We start from the raw sequence: 18,198 nt of genomic DNA, 5'->3' as shown, positions 1-18,198 counted from the left end.
CATAAGCAAATATAATTGTCAACGTTATAAGTTTAAAAATATTAAAGAGCACATTTCCAAGCCTAAAACTTACGAGCTGTTAAGTATTTGAAATTTTTCTCCTTTGTGAAAACTCAAGTCATCTTCTGTTCTTGCTTCATAGTCATACAGCGCCACAAAAAGAGTTACACCTAAAGAAGAAGATAGGTGAGTTACACTCCATCACAAAAAATAGGAGGGAAAGGAGCCTCAGGAGATGAGGTGGCTAAGCCAAATGTAAGCTACTTTGGCTGCTGAGGAGGAAAATAAATTGAAGCCTCCTACTCTTTGGACAACCATTCTAATCCCTCCACTTTTATGCAGCCAGCGGGCATGTCGCCTCCTTCACTCTGTACAGTCACCAGTACTCTTGGTTTGGTACCCATACACAGTGTAGGATCCCAAGTGGGCAAAGGGGGTTTGAAGAGAGAGTTTAGACATAGCCATGCCAAGTATTTGCTGTCAACTACTTGAGGTGGCTCAGACCACACTTTCCGTTCCCTGGTAGAGGGATGAAGCAGTCAGTCAGCCGAATTGGGCATGTATACGTAATTTCTCAACCCTGAAGTGAACGAGCACCTGCACGTTAGCAAAGGTAGGACTGAAGACCCAGCTCCACCCCTACCTCAATTCTTTGCACCGTTTAATGAAATAACTCTTTCCCAAAGCAGCATGCTGAGACAGTTGTGCCTCTGCTGTAATTACGTGATTGATACTCACTAAGAGCACTGAAAGAAGACTTTGAAACTCACCTGTTCCTCCTCTTGTACGCAGCGTCCCTGTATGAGAGGAGGAATTGACTCCACCAAACACAGTCAGTCCTTGGCCTCCTGTGGCATGGAAGTTGTTGTAGTTTGGGATTGAAGTCACACCAAAGCTAGGATAGTGCTGCGGAGTGGGATCTGTCCCATAGCGGTAGCCTGAGCTTTGAGTTAAACTGCCATCCCTCTCGTCAGTCAGTTTTGTTGCTTCTTTATCCTTACATTGCACACAGCCCATTATCTAAAATCCTAGGAGAGGAAGGAAAAGACAGGTGTTCATATCTTGATGCTCACCAGATCTCCCCTAAACCCACACATGACGAGGATCAAATTAAGTTCACCACTCAAAAGTTAAGTACTTTGAGAAAACCCCACAGTGGTTTGAATCTAAAGAGCAACACACTGGGAAAAGCTCACACAAAACCTTCCTCGCAGTGGTTTCCCATCGAGACCTGGGGAAGGAGGTCCTGCCTGCTCTTAGGGTAGTGGCAGCTCTCTGCCCAGCCCTGCCAGGCAATGGCTTGCAGGGAGGCAGCAAGAGGATGAAACCCCTTTTGCTCACCCTTCGCCAGGAGAGCACGACTGGGAGGCAAAGGACTCGGCCAAAAAGTGCAACTGGAGGTGTTCAAGTCTGCCCTCCAAAACACAGAGGAAGGCACTCAGCTCACGGCTCATGTTGGACCTTGCCAAGTACACAAGAGCTGACTTCACCTAAAGGCAATACAACCTTTTTCCATTGCTGGAGCTCTGCGTGACAGGCAGAAAAGCAGACAAAATGAGCCGATAGCTATCACAGCACAGGAAAGTAGGAGGGAGCTATCAGATGGCACAACTAAACTAAAAGGAAGCGCCCTTTTATGCAGTACTGAACTGAACGGTAAAACCTGCTGGTAGCAGAAGGTGGGGCTGCCAAAGGTATACGTGAGTTAAGAAACTAGAGAAACTCCCAGAAGAATTAACATGTCAAATGCAGAGCATCTCAAAGTCTAGATCCCGGACAGGAGGAAACGAGAGGGTACGGCTTGGAAAAGGTTTCTCTAAGTTTTTTAATTCTTGTAATCTCTTGTTCAGCACCCTCATGGGGCACTACCAGGGCCAGGGTTAATCTCTCTTCATTTTAGGTGCCTACCTCTCTCTAGGTGGAGGGAGACAGAGGGTGATTCACCACATCTTAGAAGCAGCCCTCCAAGTTTAGTCCTGTTACCTGATATTGCCTTTCATCTGCGAGCTCTAACATCTTATAATCCATGTGGTGGTGTTACTGAACTCTGTCCTATTGACTCGAGCTGAATCTAGACACGAAATGTGAGTTTCTGAAGCTGGGTGTGATGAATCTAGGGAATCAGATACTCATCCGGATGCATCCTTGATCTGAACCGGTACAGTGACTCTTAACGTAACCTGGCACAGAAACAACATACTCTAAACACTAGGGCTGCAAGAAGAGCAATGACAATAGAAAAATCTTTAAAAAATTAGACTTACTAGACATGCTTTGTCCAGAATATATGAATAAACAGGGAGAAAATGCAGAGAACACAAAAAAGGAAAAGTATAGAGAAGCACATTTTTCGCCCCCCTTATTATTTCCACATTTCAGCCAATATCAATCGCATAGGGTAAATAAAAAGCCTATCCTTTTTCAAATATCCTCATTTTTCTGTAGCTGCCATGCTGGATGTTTTGTATGCCTTACCCCAACATCAACACAGGAAATTGGTTTTGACAAACCCATGGGATTCAGAAAAAGCATATTCCTCCGCTGCTAATGCTTGAAAAACTATGCAGCAGCTCCCTGCTTGTCTGTGACAGTCTACAGTCCGGATACGTGCTTCCTAATTCTAACCTGCCTAATTAAAAAAACCCTTCTGTTGAAGGTTATTTTCTTCAATTTGAAGATACTTCCAGTTATTCTACAAGCCTGTTCAGAAAAACAAGCACCATTTTTAACGTATTTCCCTGAGCTGTATTGCCTGCTGTTAGCACAGGTCTACTGTCTCTTGCTGTTCGCTTAACTTAAAGGTGCCCTTTTTGCATTTCTTTATTTCCTTCAAGACACTACATCCACTCAGCAGAGTTCCCTCACCAAAATGTTTAAGCCTCTTTACACAAACAGAAGCAAGGACTCCTGACTCTGCCCTTGCTGCAATAGGTGGCACGAGCTGGGATCCCTCAAGAAACTAAAGGCACAACAGGTCGAGGGAAAGGGGTTTGCAGCCTGGAAGCTGCAAAACACACTGCTGCTGCTACTGCTGCGGCAGCCGTGCTGGCTGGGTCGGTGCTGGAGGGGGCTCGAGGTTGTCCACCCCCGGGACCAGCAGTGACTCCAGCTGAGCCCACAGGGACGGCGATGGGTGCAGAAGAGGTGACCCAGCCAGCTTCGTATCACCTGCGAAAAACTGCTTATGGAGATACGTCTGCTGCTTTTGCCCGTTTCAACAGCAGGACGGTCTGGCTCTGGAGACCCTCTGTTTGGAGATGTCACTCAGAGGTGAGGTTTTCCCAGCTCCTCTCAGAGCCGAGGAGCCCCACGAGCGATGCCAGGGAGTGAAGCAGGACCACAGGGAGGGTGAAAGCCCCACGGGGCAATGGCTTGTCTCGCTGTTGTCAGCACGGGCAGAGCCCAGGGAGGCTTTGGGTGGGTGGGATGGGTCTGGGACTCACTGCTTGGACCCTGCTATGCCTCTGCAGGAGCGCGCCTCCGGGGCGTGGAGAGCAAAACACAGGTAGCGAGCAAATGCTACATGGGAGATGCCACGAGGGAAATCCCAGCTCGAGAGAAAGGGCAGAGAGAGGCACTGACCATACAAACAGGGAAGAGTGAGCCTTTAAAGCAGACTGGTTAAAAGGTACATACGCTTATTCACCTCAAAACAGTTAAGTGATATGCAGGCTTTACTATTTAAAGAAGAATCTCAGCAGCCTTTCCGTTGGCTTGCAAACTTACCTCCCTGTGAAACTCTATCACCTCCTCCCTTTCCCCTCCCAACTCTGTTTCTCCTCTTATTTTTTCCCATGTGTTTTCATGGGAAAAAGTAGGAAAAAAAATGAAAGAATGAAAAAAAAACCATGGGAAACATGAAATCTGGGAGAGTGGTGAGTAGAAAGGGGTTTTCTTGTTGCTCATTCACAAACGTTCAGCTGAGCAGAGAGAAAAATCTCCACTGAAATCTGGGGAGATTTCGCATACCAATTTACAAGTGCTGACAAGACAGCCCTACACACTTCATTTACACATTGATGAGGAAAAAGTTAAAACAACAAATCAGCTGCAAAAAAATAAATTGTTCAAAGTATTAATTCTGAAAGAGGTTAATAAATCAGGAGATGGTATACATATGTACAGGTAGTTTCAGAAAAGTAATGGTTTGCGGTTTTCTTTTTATAAGGAATGATATGAATAGAAAACCAGCAAATTGTCAGTTTCTTGATTTTTGTTTGGTTTTTGCTCCCTTCATCTTTTTGCTGGCAATGGCAGCACACAGGGAAGGAGAATTCGATGCAAAGTGAATGACTGACAAAAAGGGCTTTTTCTTTCACTTGCCCTCTCCTGCTTTGTCACAGTGTCTAGACAATCCGAGCATAAAGACTGCTTGATTGTAGCCTCTTGTAAAATGTGACAGAGGGTGTTACATGCACGCATCTTTTCAAGCCAAGTCCCTGAAAGTTGTCTGTTCCTGTCTCAAAGAAACCAGCATCATGGGGAGTTGGCTAAATGTGAGAGAATACATGTATGCATGTACATGCTTAAAGTGATTTCAGCTAACTCAGGGGTTTCATAGACAATAAATATAACCTCCATTCAGCATTGGCCTTTGTGTCAATGAATGGATTCCAAAAACTAATCTCCTTCAGTATCACAGAGCAGGCTTTTAATATCCGAAAGTCTCATCTTCCTGCATGTCAGCATTTGAAGCTGTGGAAGGCTGGAGTTATTCAGCCAGCTCTGAGATCACCAAACAAAATCTGGAGCTGTTTTACACTAAACTCTCTAGGGATGAGCATACAACATTGTCCATCCAACATGCTGCGCAACTTACAGTAAAGGAACAAGGTTTTATTCATTTCCATTAGGAACGGCAGCATTTCTCAGATGTGTGAGTTATGGGTCACGCAACATTGTCATAATTTGACACTGGTATTGTTAAAAGGTATGTAACTAGCCTAATTAAAATGAACTTTTCTAATGCAAGCAAGTTGAATTTGTTTATTTTAAAGTTGTGATTTTATGGTCAATATAAAACATGTGTTTTCATGAAAACATAAAACATTTACATGATTTTTGATACTTCCTTAGAGACACATGAAAATAACCATTATGTTATTTGTCTCCTTTCCTGTCCTTGCTATGTTTCTTGGACTCCAACATTCACACTGCAAGCAATCCAACATCAGCCTAACCAGAATAGTAGTTTCCTCCCACATGGTGGAAATGTTATTTGACAAAGTTATAACATAAATCATATAATTATTAATTATTTACATAGTCATAGCACCTTAATTACTTTCAGTTAGGAAACAGATGAAGGCTAAGGAGATGTTATTAACACTATTATTATTATCATAAATCACCCTCCTTCAGTTTTTCTGTCAGTTCTTGATACAAAATGGAAGCCAAGACTGAAACACCCGCCAAAGCCAGACATCCACTCCATTAACAGAAACAAAAGCAGTCCTCTGTTAGCTAATCAAAGCCTAGGAAAAGTCCAGGAGTACCAGGAAAGGTAAATTTTTCATACTTCTATTTGAAAAGTAAAAGCTCCAACATGTGATATTTGAAAAGCAAAAAGTATTGGTAAGCCTTTGCTTAGCCTAGCTTCTGCAGTTGTAAGCCTTCAGGAAAAGATGGATGTGAGGAAGACTGGTGTAAATTGACTCCTTCAGAACATCAGAAGATTTTCCATGAGATTTTGCAACTTGCAGCTGAAACTCTGAGTTACAGTACCTCTTCAGAACCTGATTTTTTGGGTGTTGTAGGAGAAAGTGGGTCTTTAAAATGCTTCAGAGAGGGGTAGAGCGAGATGCAAGGGAAACCTGCCTGTTCTGCACCCTCCTATCCATGCCATGGTCTCTGTCCTCCAGCCCCTTCTGTAAGAAAAGAGACCACCACGGGAGAGGGCTCCAACCTGCTGAAGAGATATGGAGCAGGTTCAGACCCAGCAGGGCACATTGTCCTTCCTCCTGGTTTTCTCTGGAATAAAATTTGATGGTATATTTTTAGGAGAACTTCTTTCAGTGCAAGACACAAAAGGGAAAGACTGGATGACTGGTAACTGTCAACTGTCTTTTTCTGACCAAATCTAACAAATCTTGTCTGGAAAGCACCAGCAGGAAATCTGCGTTAAGAAACAGTTATGTTAAAAGGGAATGAGAAAAACAAAATCCTTGGCTTTTATTCAGTCTCTGTGGTGAACATGCTTGTTAATCAAACCAAGGGTTGCATCCAGCATGGCTGTGAAAAATATATTCTCTAAGGGATATCTTCTTGGTGTTTTATGTTTTGCTGAAAGCACCACAGAAGTATCAGTCTGTGACATCAAATAAGCCAAATTTCATGAGCTACAGTAAGATTTAATATTCAAAATGTCACATTCTGAGTTACCGTGAAGATGCAAGAGGGACAGAAAAGGCTTTCCAAGAATAAGAACTACAAGAATTTTTAAAAGAGACTTTAGTTTTCTGTGGAATGCCTCCTGCAGGCTGGATAGGGGGAATAAACAACACAGAAATTTACCCTGAAGTTGAAATGTCTTACTTTCCATGCCACCATTAGTAGCTCCCTAGAGAGAAACTGATGGAGTACATACTTTGAAACACAAGCCTGAGACACATTAAAACCCCCAATTTTCAGAAAAGTCTTGCTCACTCACTTTGACCATTACAAGTCGTTAGGAAGGCATTTCAAGTTAGGCAACAAATAGGCACTTAAAACTAGTCCTATGTAGGTCAGTAATTCTCATGCTGTCTGCTTGCTGACCTCTCTTTGACTTCTATCTATGCTGATGGGAGGATTTTGGATTTCCAGAATTAATTCTGTGTCAGTTTCAAGGCAATTCAAACTCAACAGACGGAATACAATAGCAACATTTGTTGTGTTATTTTTGTTTTTATCTATTAACTCCGGGACCTTTCAGAGGACTGCCTTCATTCCAGCTTGACCAGTGATTCCACAATTTTTAGGAATCATAAAGCAGGTCAGAAAGATACAACAAATACTGTAAAATAATTCGAACTCTTGGGTGTTATTCATTATTTCTCAGGTTTGTGGGCTGCAGGTTACTATACATATACATATAATTTTTATACTACTGGCCTGATATAGAAAGAATAGAATTTTACTGCAGTGTGATAGATCTGGTTCAGCCTTGAGAGAGACTGGAGACTGGGGATTTGTGTAGAATGCCTGCAAATCTACATGTGCACCACACCTGTCATACCGCATTAAAAAATGTAAATCAGAGAAGACACAGTACTACCACTGAATGTCCTGTTACTATTAAAGATATGCAGAAAATCTCACATACACAATATGGTATTCCTGAACAAAAGCCCAGAAACACCAGGGCAAAACTTCAAGCCAAGTATGTATCAGGATCAATGATTGCATTGAAACAGCGTTTTCATGAGAAAAACAGCACTGAAAAATGCCTGGGCTGCGTTCTTTTGATTTTTGAAGGCAGTCCTTTAATGCTTCTCTCCTGGATTCTGCTTTAGTGGGCTGAGCAGAAACATCTCAGCAGCTTAATTGCTTGTTTGTCTGCAGCAGTCCAAAGTCAGGCCACTGCCCAGTGTCAAAGGATATCCATGGCCGGAGGAGTAGGAAGAGCAGTCTTAGATGAGCTCCTGCTGCCATACTGCTCTGGCTCAAAGCAAATGCCTTTTACAGTGTTGGAGTGCTCTTACTATTGTTTCTTGTCAGCATAAAGTTGCTTCAGAAGTCTTCTACAGTGGTGGCAGAAGGGATTCAGGAAAAGGAGCAGCTCCTGCTGCCATGAGAAGAGCAGACCCTGCAAGGAGCTTTGAAGTGCCATATTCTGCCCTGCTGTTCCTCCCCATTTACTGAGTGACTGGGGATGTGGCCCTGGAAATGACAGCTTCCTGACACTACAGACAATGTTTAAGTTGTAACACATGTCTGCAAACTATAGCACTGTGCTTGCCTTCCCCCTTTTTCCCCTTTGGGAACTGAACTACAAGTCAGTTATGAAAAGATGAAGATTTGGGCTGCTTCTTGCCTGTTTAATTTCAGCCAGCCTCGGAGGCCAGGACCAGCGGTTTCACTGAACTACAACCAGACCCTTGGCTTCTGCCAGAGGTTGTGAGCACAGCTGTCCACGGGGCAGGGCAGGTGGCCATCAAATGCCAGGAAGAAAGTGCAATGAATGTCTTCACAAACAGATCCATCGTCCTGCTGGTGGGGTATGGTCGCTCCCCGGCAAGAGATTTATTACAATCTAGACAATCTATTTCTTATCTATGTATCTACACAATACATTTGTTACAAGCTAGGGAGAAAAAAAAGAAGTCAGCGTTCCAGCCGGGCGGGAGGGACAATAACCGTGTCCAGGTGTGGTGCTTGTCTGAGGGACAGTTGTGGTGGTGGGACTGGCTGGTCGCTGGCTGGTGGGGAGGTCACCTGGCGAGGCCACAAGAAGATGCATTAGCACAATGTGGCTGTTCGAGCAGCCATAATCAAAACCTCCCCCATGCAACCGATGCAAGAAGAGAAGACAAACGCTCCACACTGCCCACAAAAGGACACGTCGCCACCCTTTCGGTTTTCTGCAGCTTCTTTGCCAGCCGAGTCTGTGAATGTCATGGCCTCCTCTTTTTCAAAAACCATTGAATTCTTCTCCACTCTCTGCGATACATCCCTTTCAGCAAAACCAAACCAGAACAAAACATGAGAAGCGATTAAAGCAGAGTCTCACCCTCCAATCTCTTAAAGTAACAGTAACTGAGTTACACCTTGTACTGTCTCAGGGCTTTTATTACTTTAAAAAAAAGATGCCCTAGAAAAATGCAGCACAGGAAGATCAGTTCTGAGGAGAGGTTCTTCTGTGATTTTTTCTTTTCCCACCAACATCCAAACTTCACTTGTAATCTAAAAGAAAGAAGCTTACGTATAGCTAACTTGAAAAGGAAGGCCTGCAGATTTTACATTCATAAACCGAAGAGCAAGTCAGACTGAAAACTGCACATAGGATTTCTTTTCTTTACCTTTTTTTTTTTTTGTGCGTGTGTGTGCTTAAAACGAGTTAAAAGAAGCTTTGAAATTAACAGCTAAAGGCAGCAGCTACACACAGTAAACACACTGCTTACTCTACAGTTAAACCCCCCAAAGGGTGGGTCTATCCTTGCTTCTGAGTAACACACGAGAACACTATGTAAATTCAATAGTGTAATTTCAAGCTACATTCCTCCTTCATCAGGCTGCTTGTGATAGCTCTATTCATGAGCAGAGAGAAGTGGGTGTATGGTCTGCATAAGCATTTTGAGCTAATGTGCCTAAATTTTAAAGTGCCTTTATAAGTATATAAATTAGAAAACCTGTGTCAAGAGAACAACTGCTGCAAATGCCAGAATCATTTTATCTTGGAAAGAGAAGTGAAACAGTGTCTCCACTGATTTCCTCTTTCTTTTCCCCTGTTAAGAGAACAGAAAGATGATTGCAGGTTGATTCACACTGTTCTGTGTTTTTTTCTTTCCATTCTTATTTTTAGAATCTACCCGGGATTAATGGGTGTTCATCTGATCCGCAGTATGGGAGCAGCATGGAGCAGAATGCAAAATGTGAATCAGGACGGGCAGGGAAGGAAGGGGGGAAAGGGAAAGGGACCGGTATAAAAGTTCTGCCTGTTTGCTTCTTTGGAATATGTAAGAGGCATAGAAAAAGATTTTCTCTAAAGAAACCCATTGGTCCCCCCCCCCCCCCCGCCCTTTGCCTATGCACAAACGAAACTAACCTCTTCTCCACCTTGTCTGATTTCTGTTTTGTGACTGAAGAACTAGGAGGATGTGACAGCAAGAAAATAGGAGCAAGATGCATCTCAAATCAGGAGATGACTTACTTCAAGACCATTCCAGATGCCGTTCCCTCCCAAAGGGGCTCTCATTTCACCAAGGTTGCTACTGCTAATATTTTATAAGTGTTATTTAAATTCCTTATTTGTCCAGTTACATTGGGGAAAAAATACTCTCCTTCCTAAATAGGAGTAAAAATTTGCCTGTGGCCAGCTCACAAAGAAATCCCCCGTCTTCTCATCATCACTGCAACTGGCTTCAGCTACAACAGCAAAGATGCTTACAGGTAGAGAGCCCAGACAAGGTGGCAACCACATGGTGACAAAGGCCAGTGAACAACCAGAGCGCTGAAGGTACTGACTACCTCAGTAATGGGAAGACGCGAAAACTCTGCCTACAGTTACACACACAAAAAAGTGCTACTGGTGAGATCTGTTTTCTCAAACCCAGCTGTTGCCACTGTGGTTTCAGTGCATGACAGCTTACTTCTGTATGGCAGCTTAGGTAAGTGTACTGGGTCTCCATGGGGTTAAGTTTCCCCATAGCAGCCCGAACCCTGCTGTGCTTTAGGTTTGTGACCAAAGCAGTGTTGAGAGCACACCAGTGTTTTAGCTGTTGCTGAGCAGTGCTTGCACAAGTCTTTTGTTTCTCAATCTGCCCCTGCAGCAAGTAGGCTGGGGGTGGGCAAGAGGTTGGGAGGGGACACAGCCGAGACAGCTGACCCCAACTGACCAAAGGGATATTCCACACCATACGATGTTGTGCTCAGCAATAAAAGCTGAGTTTTTTGAAAGCAGCCATTGCTCAGAGACTGGCTGAGCATCGGTCTGCTGGTGGGAGGTGGTGAGTGAGTGCCTTTGCACCACTGGTTTTCTTTTTACTTCCTTTGCTTATTAAACTGTTTTTATCGCAAAGCATGAGCTCTCTTGCCTTTGCCTTTCCGATTCTCCCTCCCATCCTGCTGGGGGACAGTGAGCAAGTGACTGGGTGGGGGCTTAGCTGCTGGCCGGGGTCAACCCACCACAGTGAGTAAAATGTGACGTTCTTGGTCCAGAAAATAACTTCAGAGGCACACAGGTTAAGCCATGTTAACCAGACAGGCAAGAATTGGGATACTGCCTGGAGATGAATTTGCCAGGATTACAAAGATGACACATTACCATCTAGTCCATTTTTAGCCGAGATTTTGAAATCTGGAAAACCAGAGAGTGGGAGGCTGAGATGGTAGTGAAAAACACCCTGGACAATGGGATGTGGAAGGACACAGGTCCTAACTTGCATTCCCTCTTACAGAAGAGTGACAGCATTGATGTATACAGTCCGACCACGAGGCCACTCAGATCAGCGATTCTCAACTCCGTTTTGCCAACTACCCTACAAACCCCGTATTCTACAATCCTGTGCTGCCGCAAGCTGTATCTGTGCCACGAGGGATGTCTTCTAGGAAGTCTATGGTCAGTCTCCCCTTCCTTCTAACCACACACAGTCGCTAGTGCCAAAAAGCCAGGAAATGCCCCTAGAAACAGAAAAAAAACGTACACAAACCTGGATGGGGCAATTGGCAGAGAGAGGATGAGTAACAGGAGGGGAACTGAGGCAGAATCCACAAGAATGGGAGGAAAAAGAGCAGCTACTGTCCCCTTCCTTGGCTTCTGCTGATGACCAGTGATTCACAGCAAAATCCCTGTCTCCAAAGGTGGATCAATACTGCTTGGCTCAGAGTGGACCCTGCAGTATCACAAAGCCCAACGAGGTTGCCTACATCCCACTGCTACCCCAGGGAACTCTAGGAGGTAGTACTGAAACTTATACACATGGACCTATGCCCCAAAAGGCCTGTTCCTCTCTGTCTCTGTCTTTCTGTCTCCCTCTGTCTCTTGAAAAGATACCAGCATTCAAGATACCAGCAGAAGCGACAGGGGAACACAAAACAACAATGCTGGACAGATGCCTTCTCTCCTCATTGTCCTCTTTGTCTTTGCATCAGTGTATATAGTTGTAGGACTGATGAGTTTTCATTTTTGGTGATTAATCCCACAGCCTGCCCTGACTCTTGGGTGGCTGCACTGCTTGAATCAGAATATCACAGTCTGGAGAAGAATGAGACAACAAGAAACATGGGAGAACATCACAGGTACTTCAAGGGTCAAGACTTGGAGTTTAGAAAAGAGGTGATGGTGGGGAAAATCATGAGGGAAAGTGCTTTCTGTTAACCAGAGAAGATGTGCAAACCTCTAAAAACCCACCTGAAGACCTTGTTAGTCACACAGAACAGAGTGTGGAAATTTGCCCAAGTGGACGTTTGCTTAACCTAGCACACAGGATTACCTACAGTGGTGTTCCTTGCCTGGTGATCCAGAGAGCTCTGGGGCCCATAAATCATCAGGTGGTCCACAAGCCCATAGCACACACATGACCAACCCCTGGGTGCTGTGGCAACATTTTGCTCGTGGTGTTCGAGCTCCCCCTCACACTGCCTGCACGCCCTCCCCAATTCGGTTCTCTGAGCAAGAGCAGTTGAAAAGCATGGACCTAAAGTGCCCCTGAGGATGGCTCCAACCATCCACATCAGCAGAATGAAAAGAGTGGTGTGTGAGGAAGAGGCAGTCAACAGAGGTTTCTCTGTTTCTTTGTATTTAAGACACAAAAGAGAACTGCAGGACTGGATGGTAATCTGGAGCAGACAGGCAAGGTTTCACTGGAGGTGACTGTTTTCGTGGACTACACAACTGTCGACAATTCAGGAGATCTGGAGATCCTGTCTGGACTTTGTGCTGCTCCCCATTTCCTAGCACAAAAAGACAAAAACCTGAAGGCTGCTGAAGTTAACAACTAGGTGAACAGCACAGGGGACAGACGTCAGATTTGTTGATCGTGTTGTAAAGGGAAAGTGACCTCCTGACAGCGAACAAATGCACACTCTGTAAGCCAGGCTAGCTGGGCGAGTCAGGTTAAATAAGCAACCAAAAGCACATTCAGCACAAAACCATGATATAAAGAACAAGATTAACCAAAGCAGAGGCTCTAAGAAGATGACCCTTTTCAGATGCCTATATGCCAATTACAAGAGTCTGAAAAAATGGATAAACCCTCTGCCTGCAGAGTAGCAATGCAAAATAATACTCCTGAAAAACAATAGCTATATTTAGGTTATTAGACTATTAAAAGAAACAGTTGTAGCCAATTTAAGAAGTCCAAAAGGAAGAGGGGAGTTGACAGACCCTATATGTCACAAATGACATCTGTCCGAGTGACTGATGACTTGGAAGTAAGTAATCTTGGATATTTATGAATCAAGATACACCCAATGTGGGGTATTAGTTGGTATCTGTTACAGACCATTGGAATCACTGCAGAGCACAGGATGACAGGCTTCTTCAACACCTATATACAAGTATAAAAAGCCCCCTTGTGTTATTTATGCTGGAGACCTTATGTCACTAGCACTAAAACACGCCTGTACTTTCCAAAAGGCTACTAATGACAAGTTACTAACTCCTGATTGAAAGGAAAGATCAGCCTTCCTAACCCTGTGAACTAAAGCTCTTGCCAATTAGCAAAATGAGTCATATACAATATAGGCCTTGCAGCATCAAAGGGAACAGAGAATTCAGGAGCAGATCACAGCACGATGACCACAACGTGAAGAGCTTGTGGGACGTAGCTAAACTCCACCGCACACAGCTAAACCCCACAGTGGTCACCCTACCACGCCACGCACAGCAGAACCTGTTGACTTGCTCCCTGCCCCAGCCAGGGACGGCAACACAGGCAGGAGCTGCAGTGCTGGCACGAGCACAACTTACCGCTAGTTGTATGATGTAGATACACCTGAACTGCCTGAAAAGGACCGACACTTTCTGTGCAGATAACGGACGTTGTCTGCGATCAAATCCAGACTAGTAAAATTTTATGCAGTACGTGAACATGTGCTCTTCATGCATACATAAATTAAAATCACGGCGCGTGCTTTCTGAGAGGCAATTTCACAAAACTATAGTGGATGGGAGTCAAATCAGGCTGAAGGCAGAACGTACAGAAAGTTGCTGACATCTGTGAATGGTTTAAGACATTTCCTAAATGCCTACAGTGTTACAACCATGAAAAGAAGACTGGGCTAGATAAAAATAACACACAACAAAAAACCCCAACAGCTGGGTTTACCAGGGAAGTGAAAAAACATATAAAATGTTATGTACAAAACCAATACATGAAGGGGGAAAGGTCAAAAGAGCTAAAAAAAGTTAAAAAAAAAAACCAACAAACTGTATAGAGGAAGCAAGAAGATACTAGGAAAAGTTAAGGCAGATAGAATCAGAGATATATAATTTTTTGTTTTTCTAAGCAGATCATGAAAGACAAATCCTAAACAATAGAAGTGGTAGGATTGTTCATAACAATATGACAGTGGCAGAAGTTATTCAATAAATATTTCTGATTAGCACACAGCTAAAAGGCCAGATGATCTGTTTATGATGACGAGGAAGTAACTTCCCACCACAGCAGCCCTTGGAGAGGGTACGCTAAGCAACAGATATATGGTTCAAGGTGTTTCAGATTAGTTGCTAGAAATAAACTTGTCTCAGAAGGTTTTAGAGAGCTAGCCTTGGAGCTGCTACTGCTGCCTCTAAAGCAGTTCTGGGGCCCTGGGGAAGGAGCAGGGGCAGGAGGAAGTCTCATGTTGGGCCACTGTTTAAGAAGGGTAGAAAGTAATTACAGGCCAGGTGGCTGAGTTTCCAGTATTTTGCATAGGATAGAACAACCAACATAGGACTCAATTAATTAAAATATATATATATATAAAAAATTCTAAAATTAAAGTCAATCAACTTGGCTATAAGGAAAACAGATGCTGTCAAACCAATCTGATGTCTTGCAAAAATTACAAGTTCAATTGACGAAGGCAGTGTTGCTGATGGTATTACAAGTCTTAAGTCATTTGACTTGTTCTGTAGAACATCTTTATGGAGAAACTGAATGCTTTGAAGCTTTTATGGAGTGTCTCCATCTGTACATGGAGAGCAGGACTCCATAGGTGGCGATCACTGTATGAGGCCAGGCAAAAATCTCAAACATATTTTAAACTGAAGTCACTTTTGAGCCCACAATCTTATTAAATGTATTAAAAAGTTGATAAATGGAGGAAGCCAAAATGTAACTGTAAATGGGAAACTATTTATTAGCAAACAGATGGTTTCCTATTGGTTTTCCACAGGTATTGGTGATCATCCCTTTATTATTTAGTAGCCTTATCAGTGACTTGGATTAAAGTTAAGTCATTATGGTTAGATACAAGACTGGGGACAGCAAAAAACAAACAACGAAAGGACAAGCCTGACACAGAGCAACTGGGGTCTGTAGAAAGATGGGAGAAACCAGCTTAGGCGTTAATATGGCCAAGTGCAGAATCACCTTATTAGAATAAAGAATACAGGCCGTACTTACAGGATGAGAGGGAGAGAGAGGACTCTATCCTCCGAAGCAGAGACTGAATATGAGACCGGGGGTCCTGGGAGGCAATCAGCTTGGCATGGATTCCCCACACAAGGCTGTGGCCAAAAGGGCTAATGCGAGCCTCAGCTGTACAAACAGATGAAAATCAAAAGATGAGTAGGTAGGTTACGGTGATGCTGTATTTGGCTCTCATTCCTCTGCTCCGTGAATAATGTATTAGGTTCTGCTGCTCCAGTTTTCAAATAAAGTGTTGGAAAAATTGGAATAGTGTTCAGGGGAGAGAGATTAAAGAACTGAAAACACTGGGTAGCAGAAGGTTTTGCTATAAACAAAAAGCTTAAAGGGAATTTTGTTATTTTGTTCACAGTACAGGAATATTCGTATGGGGAATAAATTTGATAAGAGCAGGCTTTAATCTAGCAAAGGTGGAACATGCACTGGAACTGGAAACTAAATCCAATCCAGACTGTGAACGGGCAATTTTGTTTTGCTTTTTCAGCAATGATCTGTTATGGGCAATTAACCAGTAATTAACCCTTTACACCACAGGTTGTGATGTACTGTCCATCTCTGCAAAGTTGTGAAAATAACCGTGCTTGATCCGAAAAGGATGCACGCCCATGCAGCTTGGGTTATTAGGCAGGAAGCAGGAGCTCCTTCGGGTGAGATCCACTGCCTGCATAAAGCTGGAGGTCAGGCGGGTGGTCGCTGCATCAGACAGCGCTTTGTGTTTCCATTAAAAACACAGCCTCCCCTCTCAGGGTAGTAAACCTGGCAGCCTTCCTGCTCATGGCCTACAAAATATCTCCAGGGGAACCCCCAAACTTTTGGGGTTGAGGTGCCATCTAAGTACGGATGACACCCAACTGTCCATCTTCTGCAGGACGTGCAGGCAGCTGTCCCTGAATTCCCAGCACCTGGTTCCACACAGAACGTCACTGTGCAAAGCTCCTCATACTGAGATGCCAAGGAAACAACTTTTAGGAAACTGATGGGGGTTATTACAGCTCTGCTGCTGAGAGAGTATCTGCGACTCCTTGCTTCAGCAATTCACTTCATCTGCTACCTGCTGCTGGGATCTCATCCCAGGGATCTGCCTGGGATTCCATCCCAGGATCTCCTAGCCGCAGAGGGTGACCTCAGAGAATTAGGCTCAGGGAAGGAGTCCTCCATACCTCACAGACATTTCCTCTCCCAACTTCACCCTTTCAGGATGAACTGATGGACTAGCTACCTTCTTCAGGAAAACAAGTTAGTGCCTTTAAGCGGGGTGGGTGGACGTGAGCACCGCTCCCGCAGGCACCTCCCAGCTCACTCGGGATATCCACAGGTTTTCTCCTTCCCCCTCACCCTGCTGAGGGAACTGGGTGCTGCCAAGAAAGCTTTTGGCTCTGCGTCCCAAGGGTGAGGTCTGGCAGGTGGGCTCCTAAGGACCATGCGCTCAGTGGGGGGCCCTGGCTGCTGAATTTTCTTCATCCCACAGCCTGCCAATATTTAAGTTTGGTGGTTTTTTAAGGACGCAGTGCAAGCTTTTTTGTCCGTGCTGTCTGTCTTAACCTGGGCCTTTGGCCAGAAAGTATTAATCCTGTCAATGTGCAGGAGTGGTGAAGGCTGGGGCGTGTTTGATTTGTGCCCATTGCTGGCATCAGCTCATTTTAAGCTTCTGGAATGAATGCACTTATGACTGAATGCTGCAGTGTAAATTCTGCAAATAAAACAGATAAAATAATCTCAATTACTTGAGCTCAGCATTGGTTCACATATGCCGCTCCAAAGATTTAGAAGGCATTATTTCATACAAACATTTAATTATATGCAATTATGATTCTACAGATATTTTTCTGTTCAACAGGTGGGAAAAAATATGTTTTTCAAACTTTCCATCACTTTCATTAAGTGATATCTGCTAAACCACAGCATACATAGCATAGTAAAATCTTGGTGCTATGTTACAAACATAAAAGAAACATCCCATCTTATGTAAACCACTGTAGTACAAAACTTCTGCAAGTGACCTAAAGCAAGAAATCTTGTGAAAATTTTAGGGAGGAAAAAGGCCTGTCCAAGTGTGTGTATATATATGTGCACATGCATTCACACACACCCCACCACCTGGTCTCTGCTATACCTGGTATTCCTATCAATAGATCTCAAGACTCAAAACTGTGAGTGGCAAATCCGTAGTCACTAGAAGAGCAAGAGTTTTGGGAAAGTTGATCAAAAGCAAGGTTTCAGAGCTAATAAGAAAAGATGAATCAGAGCCTGCTAAAGTACAGTTTGAATTGTGCATTTTTGCATTTTAATACTTTCTGTCCTTGATGCATTTTTCTCCCTCTTCCTTTGGCACAACCCCAGCTATACCCTATAGGATTAGGATGTTCTGTTAAGCATGTATGCAACTGTGTTTTTAAGCCTTGTAAAGGCTTGCTTATGTCAAAAGATGTACCATTACAAAGATCACATATGCTAGAATCCACAAATTTATTTTTACAAATGAAGTAACTGCAGTTATCTCCCTAAACATAAGTGATAGAAACTACATAGAAGCAAACAGCTTTAATACATGGATTTAAAAAATCTTTTTTGAAATACTAAGAAATAAGTCAGACCTTTTACTCCAGACACAGAGAAAGAATTAATGGGAGAATGTGAGACTAGACACCCCATCTGCCTTTGTAAGTCACCCAGACCAGATGCAGAAATGCTATGGAAGTTAATGTAATGAACCCCAGAAGTGTCACTTTCACAAATCTCAAGAGGCATCATTGACCTGAGGCTGGCTGCAGTTTCTGCCCCAATTCCAGTTTAATGTATTCCAGTTTGACCCTCAAGCGACACTGCTGCTGGAGAACACGCTAAGAAACAAATGCAGGCAATTGCTTTGACATAATTCTTTTGGACACAGGCAGATCGAATGTGCTGATGTCAACAGAGACCAGAA

General features: G+C 43.7%; 1 protein-coding gene across 7 annotated transcripts in view; it reads right to left on the bottom strand.

Moving 5' to 3' along the window:
- FYN (FYN proto-oncogene, Src family tyrosine kinase) overlaps positions 1–18,198 on the bottom strand; it is a 140,612-nt gene that overhangs the window by 39,792 nt on the left and 82,622 nt on the right. For 6 of the 7 annotated variants that reach the window (XM_049817872.1, XM_049817875.1, XM_049817876.1 and 3 more), the window contains 3 exons: positions 15,249–15,383; positions 771–1,028; positions 74–170 (listed from right to left, as the gene is read on the bottom strand). In XM_049817872.1, coding sequence (XP_049673829.1) covers positions 74–170; positions 771–1,017 — 344 coding nt within the window. In that variant the 5' untranslated portion in view covers positions 1,018–1,028; positions 15,249–15,383. The remainder of the gene's footprint in view (positions 1–73; positions 171–770; positions 1,029–15,248; positions 15,384–18,198) is intronic. The other variant, XM_049817877.1, reaches the window with a different exon arrangement.

Source organism: Accipiter gentilis, chromosome 15 (assembly GCF_929443795.1).
Source record: "Accipiter gentilis chromosome 15, bAccGen1.1, whole genome shotgun sequence".
NCBI classification, from domain to species: domain Eukaryota; kingdom Metazoa; phylum Chordata; class Aves; order Accipitriformes; family Accipitridae; genus Astur; species Astur gentilis.
This window is presented reverse-complemented; position numbering and strand designations above follow the sequence as displayed.